This window comes from Hippocampus comes, unplaced genomic scaffold, assembly GCF_001891065.2.
Source record: "Hippocampus comes isolate QL1 unplaced genomic scaffold, H_comes_QL1_v1.1 scaffold166, whole genome shotgun sequence".
Lineage (NCBI taxonomy): Eukaryota > Metazoa > Chordata > Actinopteri > Syngnathiformes > Syngnathidae > Hippocampus > Hippocampus comes.
Window position 1 is genome coordinate 426,573 of NW_017805452.1, and position 11,458 is coordinate 438,030.

The following is an 11,458-nucleotide window of genomic DNA, read 5'->3' on the forward strand; positions in this document are numbered from 1 at the left end:
CACTCACTCACTCACACACACGCACGCACACACAGTGAAGTGTCTCTGCCGCCAACAGCAACAAGGCAGGCAGCCAGCAAACGGGAAATCAAAAAATGGAAAAGAGGGCGCTTCATTCAAAGTCCGGCACCGAAGTTGACTGCATCCAAAGCCACAGAAATGCAGTGTTTTTTACATAGATTAAAACATTTTACATATCTAAATAGGCATTTTTGTCATTATACATCTATATCTCTGTATCTGATTTGTATTTTTTGTAGGAAACTAATGATTACTTATTTCAAAACTGGCAGGGCTAATACGAGAGTGGCATCACAGAAGGTTCTGTTGTTTACCCACTTGTGAAAACTTTGGTGAAATTCTTTATAATTTGCCATTTTTGCTGTTATGTCACAATTTATGTGGGACTATATATACACACACACGAACAAATTGAGAGGTTGAGAGGAAAGAAATTTCAGTCATCATCACACACACACCTAACCATGATGGATATCAACTTATTTGATTAAAGAATTGATTATAATTCCATTAATTATGACTAAAGAAATAGAATATACTGTTGCGATATTAGAAAATAAATATTTACCTCTTCCTTTTCTGTTTAAATGATCATCAAAGAAAATGTGGACCACGAAGGTTTGCCGGAGTTCCACCACAGTCAAACAGTCCAAAATGGAAAGAAATAGCACCCTCTACCGGCGGACATCTGCAGGAGGACCCATTTTAGTTTTTAAACCAAGTCCTTTGAGAGCCGTGTTAAATTTATGAGAAATATCCCATGAGAAAATATGTGCAGCATTTGTGACGCTTCAGGTAAATTCCCACTGAAGGCCCGACCCATCAATCCCAGGCTTGATTGAAACGAATCTAAAGTGAACAACACCCATTTATTGCAACCTTGCGAAACGCGTCTCGACCAAACATAATTATGTATATGTATATATTACAACGATTGATTATATAGAACACACAAACGCGTTTTCAAAACTGAATGGGAGAGAAGTCACACTGGAAGTGGCTGTGAATCGCTCGTGGGCTGTCATTCTCAACCTTGTCACAAGATGGTGCCGCAGCGCTGCGAGGGGAGCCGGGGCTGGCCTGCGAGGGGAACAGAGGTGCCACCGCCATCCCCTTGGCCCCCATCCCGCTCTCGGCCCTGAGGCGGGATGGTTGGAGGGTGGACACGGGCGGGAGGATGATGGGGCCGCCGTGCCCGTGTGCGCATGGGAAGCACTGGGGCATGTTACCCGAGGTCGACGGGATCTGGAGGTCCCGAGCGCCGGCGAATCCGGCGGTGTAATTGGGAGCGAGCTGACGAACGCTAGGTTGGGCGTACATGTTCGGCCAAGGGTACGACTGGTAGGACGCCATGCCACCTGCACGCAAACACGGGGGAAATTGCCGGGTAGACTTTAGTCCCCCACGACTTGTTCCATTTATCCCCGCATTCCGTGAAAAAAACAAATGCTGGCAAAACAACAGGGTGGGAGAAATGAGTGTGAAAACATCATACCCCTGCCACGTCCCGCCTCTGATATGGCTCTCCTACCGCCTCTGAATGTGGACAATTATGAACTCTACTTCCGTTTGTACAGGAAAACAGGAAAAAGGCCTGAACAAGGCCATTTTTGTAAAAGGTGCTCTCCCGGTTAAACTGTTTTGCCAGAATGGGTGCAAGGAATCATAGTCGGTACGTTTGAAATACGGTGACAGGGAACCAACCCTGCTGCGAACAGTAAACATCTGCACCCAGTAGTTTAATAAAGATGCCACAAGATGGTGGCAAAGCACTTTAGGTCAAGAGGATCAAAAAGCATCAGCGCCACACATTAAGCATGTACACAATCGCGCACCCATGTGACACAACTGTACTCATAAATTAAAGGCGAGTTTGTAATATTCCCTCCCAGCACAATCACTCTCAACACTACCGATCAAATTAACGTAACAAGAGTCCCAGCATTTTAGCGCTTCAGCTTGAGCACAAAAACAGCTAATTAAGATTTTCAGTGAATACCGTTGATGACGTTCCCCCCAAAAATGTGAATATGAGAACAAACCGAGTTACCGCGAGACACTCACCGTGGTTGGGGGGCTGCAGCAGAATCGGGCCCCCGCCCTGCGACTGCACGTAGTTGTGGCCCGCGGTGGAGTTACCCGCATGGCCAAAGAGGAAGTAGGAAGTGGAGATGGTGTCCGGGTTGGGGGTAAGGTAGGGGGAGGGGGTAGGAAAGGGCATGCGAGGGGGCAGGGACGAGGAGGTCTGAAGCGGCTGCGACTGTCCAGGCGGGTACGAAGTCTGCAGCTGGAAGGACAGCTGAGGGTTGCTCTGATGGCCCGGCGCGAGATAGTCCAGCTTGTCGCCAAAGTCGAACAGAGAGCTGACAAGAAGAGCATGCAGCAAATTCATTGATTCAGTCCAAAACATCATCGATAAATATTCAGTGGGAAATCATCTTTGCAAAAGACAATATGATGTTTTTGTTTGTCACCCTATTAACATTTCCACTTTTTTTTTTAATTAAAGCAACAGTTTATTATTATCATCAATGCTTGGTTTTGACTGAAGACGGATCAGATTAAAACATTTATATTTTTATATCATGTCATTGTATTTCCACATTCAGTTGTAGAATTTTTTTTTTATTTAACAACTGAAAAAGTTTCTCACCAATGTTACCATATGAGTATAGTATTGTATTTTAGTTTTTTTTAAATAATTTAATCCATATTTGAGGGTAGTTTTGCAAAATTTGCATCTTTTCTTTAATCTTTGTTAATTTTTTGTTTTGTAATACAAAATTAACTTTTTTAATTATCTATTTTTAAAAAATATTATTGGTTTTTTATATATTAGTATTTGGTCAAATTGATATTTTAAGATACATTTTGATAGCGATTAAATAACTTTTTAAAAATAAACTTGAACATAACTCAGTGTCCAACATAAATATGAATTATCATCATTCAGGCTTGCTTATGATTAACACTGTCAGAGAAGAATTACAAGTGTAATTTAAAAATGTCACATTCACTTTGTTTCACATTTGTTCAAAGTTTGGTTCAAAAATCTTTTACAAACACACTGTCACAATATCTAAAATGTATATTTTTTTACTAATTTTTTTTTCTCTACAATTTAGAAAAACACACACCGAAATATTATAACGACAGCTCTTTGATATTTTTCCCACTGTTCATTTGTCCGCCAAAAATTCTCGAAATAATAATTTGTGTAGTCGGAATTGTTGGCATTTCTTGTCAGTAATTTACAGGAAAAACCAAAGCTGTTCACTTTACTCAAAGATTTAAAGCAACACCAGAGAAGCGGGCTCTTCCCTTTTTTTTTTAATTTTTTTTTTTTAAAAACAGCGATCAAATGGCTCAGGTGTCCCTAATGGAGTGTCCAGCGAGTGTGGCCTTTTACGCATGAGGCTGTGTGCATTCCGCTGACCTGGCATCTGTCTGCAGGGGGTGGCTGTCTCGGTCGTCCATGAAGAGAGGCGGTGTCGGCGTCGGCGTGTTGAGGTTGTAGGAGAGGAGGGGGAGGCTGGCTCGCCTCAGGGGGGGAGGGCTTTGCATGGGGCGGGGCTGGAAATTGGGCTGCTCACTCACTCTGGATTGACCTTGGAGATGAAAGGCGCAGATTAAAAGGCGACATGAGAGCCAATTCGTGGCTCGTTCTAAGACCTCCGCATGCAAGCCCTGAACAGCTTTGAACAATCTAGCCCGCAGGAGAATGAAAACCTGGACTGGTAAGCAGCATTTGGCTGCAGGAGGGCAGGCTGTGTGTGGACATTGTCGAGAAAGGTGGCACAGGCTCAAGCGGTGGTATCATGGCGCCGACGTGTCCAGAGAACACAAGTCCCACATTACTGAAAAGCACTTGTGAGGTCATTAAGTGAAGTGCAGTCCTTGTTCATGAAAATATGCTCCACGTCTGTTCACCTGCTGGCAGCGGCGGGCATGTTGGGCAACGCGAGATGGACCTGGGGGTGAGTAGGGCTCCACCTGGCCCTGCTCTGGTGCTGTTCGTATTTACACGAAACCAAGCGCTCCGCTTTGCGCCACTTGGCTCGGCGGTTCTGAAACCACACCTGACAAAAAAACAAGAACGCACAGACAGTCGCCCACAAGAAATAAATAATACGTTGTTAATTTTTTTCCCCTTTGAAAGAGTCACAAGAAGACTTCTGCTTGAAATGTATGAAACGTGACCCGACAAAAGAAGATCTTGCCCAGACATGATCGAAACAGACGCATGCAGGACCGGACGACGCAAGACAAGGAAAAGAGCGGCAGACAAGACAACAACGGCATTCGGTGTGAAAATAGAGCTGGATTGGACTGGCCATGGGCAGACAAGGAAATGAAAAGAACGGAACTGAATCACACCAGAGTTGGACAGGACGAGAAACTCGTACGTCCCTACAGGCTCAATATTGTATAATTGGGAATGATTCTATGTGAAGACACTTTTAGCGTAGTACTGAATTGAAGGCGGGAGCCAGACCATAATCCTCTGGGGTGTGACGCCAACTGATGCAGCGATAACTTTCCTCTTCTCTGCATCGGGGTAATGGTCTCGCTGGAACAAGGCCTCCAAGCGCTCCAACTTATCTAGACGCCATACAAAAGAGAAAAATAAACTACACACAAATGGGCCATAAGGACAAATCCAAACAGGAATGAACGCTAGAGATGACGCGAGCCTCACCGGTGCTATAAAACGTCCTCGTCTTCTTCTTAGGTGCCACCAGGCAGCTCTCTGTGTGACCTCGGGTGCTGTAGTGGATGGAGTGTCGGGTGGAGTACACCCGAGTTATCGCCATCTGACACAGACAACAGCGGCGACCAGTGGCATGTAATATCACAAGAATGGAAAAATTGGACATCTTTGAAGGACTCTTGGAAATTGACAAAATGATGATACTAAAATGGCCTATTTGAGCTAAAATAGCAGACTTCTTGAGACTTTTTTTGCGTGTCTACTTATGATGGACACGCTTAACAAATTTCACGTTACCAAAGGAAAATGGTTTCAGGGGATATATTGCCTAACTAGTTTGTCTGAAGAACCACTGGAAAAGGCCAAATGGCCCTAAAATGGCTGTAACTACAGTACACAAAATGGCAGACTACCGGTTTTGAGCATGCCTTTTTGAGAATTTTTTTGTGGGTGAACTCATGATAGACCAAATGTCATGCTGATTTCTGGGGGTTCAATTTTCGAACCGCATGAAGGAAGCCTTGAAACAGCCAAAATGATCACTTTAAACCAAATGGTTGACACCTTGAGTCGTTTCAGGTATGGTTCACACTGTCAGTCTGCTCATGACAATCATGCCTAACAAATTTCATGTTGCCAAGTTCAACTGGCTTTGGAGGTTGAATCGACATTGAAAATAAGACCAAAACAGCCACTTTGAGCCAAAATGACATATTTCTGCGTCGTATTGGTCATGGCTTCTGGAGACTTTTTCTTGGGTCTACTTATGATAGATGTCCCAATCAAATTTCATGTGGCTAAGCAAAACTGGTTTCAGGCTCAGTATTTTCAAAGAAGTATGTCTTTGATTGACCACTGGAAATTCACAAACGACCGTAAATTGTCTGCATCATAACAAAACGGCAGATTTCCAGAGTCTTTCCAGGCATGGCTTCTTGATATTTTATTAGTGGGTCTACTCATGATCAACATGGCTACCAAATTGCATGTTGCTAAAGTAAACTGGCTTTGGTGCCTGTATTTTTGGACTAGGTTGTCTTTGAAGGACGCCTGGAAATGGGCAAAATGATATCCTAAAATAGCTGCTTGGAACCAAGATGGGAGACTGCGTCTTTTGGGGTATGACTTCCATCTGTGATAAAGTTGAAGGTGTAAATCTGTTATTGGTCACCTCTAGTGGTTCCAGGGCTTGTTGGGACATAGTCTGCGGTAAAGAGTGGCCGGGTGACCTCTTGGTCGGGGCAAGTTGAACAGGGCCGGGGTTCTGAGACAATTGCACCATGGGTACAGGAGCAGGGGGTCCGTCAAGATCTGAACCATCGCAGCCAAGGTAGACAGGCTCGGACAGGTCGCGGGTGGTTATGAGTCCAACGGGGGGCTCCGTCAGAGCCGAATTCGCCTCGGGGCTCATCAGCACCGCTTCGGGTTTGTCCTCGACGACATCTTTCTCTTCTTTTATGTTCTCTCGGTGTTCGGTGGTCTTCTTGGTTCGAGTCCTTTTTCTATTCTTCTGCTGGAAACCTCCATGGTCTGCTTTATTTACTTTTTTGGTATCCTCCTCTTCCTGTGGTGCTCCCTGACTTGCTTCATCTTCCTTCTCTCCATCTTCATCATCCTTTACCTCCTCTGCTTCACTTGTCTCCTTCCTCTCTTGACTGTCTTCAATTCCCAGCTCCTCACAGAAGAGACTCTGACAGCCTGGAATGAACAAGTGAAGGGGAAGGACATCCGCCCCACCAAGCATCATCGTTATCATCATCAATCATTAATATTTTATTCACATTAATTCATCAAAATTAAAAAAACAAAAAACAAACAAAAAATTTAAAAAACAATGTATTCATTTTAGAACAGTTTTTATTCATTTAATTTATTGATTTATGAAATAATTGAATCATTATTATAACTATAAATAAAATAACCATGACTTACTTTGTATAGAGTTAACACTTTCCTTTTATTCAAAAAAAAATTTTATTCACATTAATACATCAAAATTAAAAGCAGGAATAAAACTTTTCATTTTTTTCAATTTGAAAAATACAAAAACAAAAGTACACAACAGAAATGTGTATAATTACTTTAAAAAAATTTTTTTTCGTCTCATCTTCATTAGTACGCGAAAATTCATACCGATTTTGTCCCAATTACTATTATTATTTTTAAATTGCGGTGTTATTAGTCACGTAGAGTTTTCGTCCGGTGAAAACTGCGTTGAGAACCCATATGATATGAGTTGCCTAAAAAACAAAATTATAAAAGGCTGTGGATTAATCGTATTTTATTAGGCTTCGAAGTACAGTATATCGAACATTCACTGCTTTCTAACAGACAAAATGTTATCCTTTTCTAAATGTATTAATTTACCTTTACGTCAAACTTGCTATGTTTCCATAACTTTTCTATTCGCCTTTAGGCCACACTAACTGCGAAATAAAGTTACGAGAACATTTCGTGAACTTTATGGGACATGTTGACTAAAAGCTGATCCAATATTTCTAAATATATAAGAAGAAAGCAATTAAAGTACAAGGACTTCATTAATTTGTGTCCCCGGTGTCCACCTGACTGTTAATTATTAGCTCGGGCCAGCTAACTTGCACCGTGTGGCACCCTCGACTCTTACTACAAGGTCGCCAGAGTTAATGAGATACTTTTGGGCTGCTTCAAACCGTCCACTCGGGGCCCTGGAGCCTCGCGAGGAAATTAATTCAAAACTTTTTCTTTCTTTCTTTCTCTTTGAACGAAGTGTGAAAGAAATTACGGTGCAAGTCGAAGTAATTCGCTAGCCAATGAGAGAGGACTGAGCTAATAATGCTAATAAATTAACTAATAAGTGACAACTCAAAAGGCGAATTTACCAGATGTATGGCTTAAGTCTTCCTCCATGTCTTCACGGAAGCGCTAAAGAGCAATTAAGCCGTCTCCGCAGGACTAGACGAGACCAGTCGCGGGTAGGATTGAATGATTGGTTGCTTGATTGATGATGCCTGATACAAGTCACGTGACGGGCGTGGCAGCCAATCAGCGAGGGAGAAGCAGCAGAGTTGATGAACACCAGGTACAACCTGTTTTGATTTCTTTAAAATAAGCCACAAAAGCGGAACATTTAGGACAAATTTATGTCAAATGTTGATTTAGCTTAATAATGTTTACTAAATGCGCTGCGACGTTGCTGTTAATTGCAAGCCAAACATCACAACGCACGTCTTGTCACAATTACTCCCTAATGAGGCGTTGATTTAACTGCGGGTCTTCCTGTCGGCCACCAGATGGGGTGCTTACGGTTATCTGCTCCCATGCATTTTTGTAACATCACTCCGAATTCAATAGTATGCTGATACATATTTGAAGTGATGCCACGTATCTGAGAAATGACCACCGGTTATATTTGTCTGTGGTTTGTAAACGGCAGCTGGAGATGAGCTTGAATTCCACACGGTGACGAAATAATATTGGAATAGCAAGAAAGAATGGTCAAAAAATATTGAGGCAAAAAGTGAAAACGGGGATTTGTCTTGGTGGCCATCACAACTACAGGAGGTGAAAATGGACCAAAATATTGAGACAGGAAGTGGAAATGAACAAAATATTGGAGGAGGGAGTAGAAATGTACAAAAAGTGTTTTAACTGAACAAAAGTATTGGGACGAGTGGCTGTCACGTCAACAGGAAGTGAAACTAGCCAAATGTATCAGGACGAAGTAAAAATGCACAAAAATGAAAGTTACAGGGAATGAAATTTGACGAAAGCACTGGACCAAGAGGCCGCCACACTTGCAGGAATTAGAAATTGATCCAAAATACTGGGACAAGAAGCTAAAAGTGCCAGTGGGATTTTGATGTCAATTCAACATCAAAATCCAATTTTCAACATCAAAATTGATGTCACGTGATCACTGGGGTGTCTTGTTTCACGGGGATCTCTGTGTAAATAAAGTAAATCGAGAGACAAGAGTTTGTTTTTTTTAGCCAATCAGGTCTTTTATTTGGAACAGAGAGGCAGATTAGTGACAGGGCGACAGTGACGCACGCGGAGGTTGGGCCCCCCTCGCACACTCACGCAGCCAAATGACACGAAGAACTCAGCCTTAAAAAAATGCAAATGTATAAAAACAGGAATGAGAGAACAGCAAAACGTAGAAGTCGTGTCCGCCTCCTTCGGCCTCACGCGCACTACGCCCGCGCACAAGCTGGGCCACAAACACTCACACACTTTGAGACAAGAGTCACTTTAGAAAAGACAACACGTGTTCACGTCACTCCTGCCTGTGCGGAAGCGGCGTGTGGACGGACACGCTCGCCATATGCGCGTGTGTGCGTGAGAGAGACATTCGGTTGTGAGTAAGCAAACACACGTGCACACACTCAGTGCACGCTATGTTGAACTGTGAAATACACGCACCCGCAGTTGCAAGTTCGGTTGAGGTCTGCGCGCGCGCGCGCACACACACACACACTTGGAAGTGGCGGGTTCAATTGAGGTGCTCTCACACACGCACACATGCAAGTGACAGGTTTAGACGCACACACGCACGCACACACACACACGCACACGCACACACACACACACCAGATTCAGATGAGACCCATCTTTCTCACACACACATATTTCTCTCTCACACAGACATCTCACATATTTGTATGTTCTACACAAATTTCTCTGAGACACTTCTCTTTCTCTGGCACACATCCGTCTCTCTGGAAGAAATTCTCACACACATTTCATACATTCACTCTCACACATAGTTTTCTCTCTGTCACCTCTTCGCAGCGCTCTTACTTCCCCACACACTTCTTCCTGTGACACACATCACTCACATTTCTCTCACTGGTATCTCTCTTTCTAGCTGTAACATCACTTATACACAAACCTCTCATACATTTTAATGTCATGCTGTTCTCAAATATTTTTCTCTCTTGCAAACACACCTCTCACACATCTCTCTCTTTCACTCACACACACACACATACACACTTGTCTTGGTAACATTTTATACTGACACACACCTGTTCTTTCTATCTCACACATCACTCTTTCCCACACACACACACACACACACAACTATAATTTTCAAATGAGCTGTTCACACACACACACACACACACACACACACCAGTGAACGAAATGTCACCTGTCTGTGGAAGAGCGTGAGAACTGCTAAAAGAGTTTAACACACAGTCGACCACCTCACACACACGCACTAATATAGTTTTGACTCCCATGCATGTTTTTGTTTTTATCTACAGTACTGAGTATAAGAAGCTACGAGTCCAGTCGCACTGACGTGGTTACAATCTCTAAGATAAAAAGCACCACCCACCCCGCAAGTCCAAACCTGCCCCACCTCCCTCTCCTCTGCAGGTAAATGAAAGTCATGCAAACGTTGACGGTAAGGGGGGCACGGCTGCAAAGCCGCGCAGCAACTGATGGCTAAAACCAATTGATAAGAAACGGGCTGACGGCGAGCCATGTGATTCATCGATAGTATTGCATTACACGGGTGCGTAGGTGTGCGCGTGTGTGTGTTTGTGTGTGTGCGTGTAAAATGTCAGGACAGGAAGTAGAAAATTAGCAAAAGTACTCCGATTCTTGGATCTAGAGAAATTGAATCGGACAAGGTCGAGATGGACAAAAATGTCGGGAAAGGAATGAAAATGAACAAAAGCATTCAGACAGGAAGTTGAAGTGGACAAAAGTATCTGGACACGTCCATTGTACTTGTACTTGCAGGAAGTGAAAATGGACAAAAATATTGTGACACAAGGTCATTGTCCTATTTGGAAGTAAAAACAATATTGGGACAAAAGACACAAATATGGGGACAGGTACTGACGATGGTCCAAAATGTTGGGATAGAAAGTCAGAATGAACAAGAATACTTTGACTAGAAGTGAAAATGGACAAAAATCAGAAGTTTTGTGAGTGTGTGTGTGTGTGTGTGTGTGTGTGTGTGTGTGTGTGTGTGTGTGTGATGAGAGCACAGCTCATATAAAATAATAACAGATAAATTAAAAAAAGATATAAAAAAAACCCAGGCAGATGATTAGTGATGCCAGAAAAGTAAAACAATATTTACATATAAACTTTTTTTGTTTGTTTTAAACAGCTAAATACACCTTTGTTTAAGTATTATTATCAATACAGCATTGTTATTATTATTAGAATTATTCAACCATCCAGGCCAAAACATTGATGGATATGTTATGGATTATTACTATCCATCACTAGTCTTTCTACAGCAACGAGAAGGCTGGACGTGCCGTGTTCTGATTGGGCGAGCACTGAGCGAGTCGTCACAGCCACCTGTGAGTGAGTGTGCGTGTGTGTGTGTCTGTGTATGTGTGTGAGAGCGCGTGCGTGCGAGCAGAGGGACGGAAGGCACCGGCGACACCTTTCCTTTCGACCTCAGGCTCTGTGCGACCAATCAGATCCTCCTTTTTGGCGAGGATTTTTCCTGCCCTGCCTCGTGCCTCCTCTCTCCTCTCCTTTGGCCTTTTCACTAAAAACTCCAAGGTACCTTTTTTTTTTCTTTAGACGCCGTCACACCCAAACGTGTTCAGTTTTGATGTTTTTCTTACAAAATAATCATATTGTCACATCCAGAACAAGAGATATTAATAACAAACATAGAAAAAAAATGTGTTTTTTTAAGAGTATTTTTGCTTTGTTGTTTTTTTTGTCCCCTTTTTCCACACTTTCAATGAAAAGAAAGTTCCAAGTCCC

The 11,458-nt window shown here is 42.8% G+C and overlaps 1 protein-coding gene across 2 annotated transcripts; it reads right to left on the minus strand.

The window, feature by feature from the left end:
* Positions 1-551: 551 nt before the first annotated feature.
* Positions 552-9,914, minus strand: nobox (NOBOX oogenesis homeobox). 2 transcript variants are annotated; one of them, XM_019874197.1, is made up of 10 exons: positions 9,831-9,914; positions 7,594-9,796; positions 5,904-6,430; positions 4,721-4,835; positions 4,517-4,623; positions 3,952-4,100; positions 3,751-3,878; positions 3,458-3,629; positions 2,086-2,384; positions 552-1,379 (listed from the first exon to the last, which is right to left on the minus strand). In XM_019874197.1, the coding sequence occupies exons 2-10, from the start codon at positions 7,619-7,621 to the stop codon at positions 985-987; spliced, it is 1,920 nt and encodes a 639-aa protein (XP_019729756.1). In that variant the 5' UTR covers positions 7,622-9,796; positions 9,831-9,914; the 3' UTR covers positions 552-984. The 2 variants fall into 2 exon arrangements, with proteins under 2 accessions (XP_019729756.1, XP_019729755.1); XM_019874196.1 differs by lacking the exon at positions 9,831-9,914 and having other exon boundaries at positions 7,594-9,824.
* Positions 9,915-11,458: the final 1,544 nt, after the last annotated feature.

Excerpts from the sequence above, each read along its gene's own strand:
- nobox (XM_019874197.1), bottom strand. The coding sequence starts at position 7,621 with ATGGAGGAAGACTTAAGCCATACATCTG. Across the intron at positions 4,624-4,720 it reads GAGGACGTTTTATAGCACCG|ATAAGTTGGAGCGCTTGGAG; the intron begins GTGAGGCTCGCG and ends TATGGCGTCTAG. Across the intron at positions 3,879-3,951 it reads ATGCCCGCCGCTGCCAGCAG|TAATGTGGGACTTGTGTTCT; the intron begins GTGAACAGACGT and ends AGTGCTTTTCAG.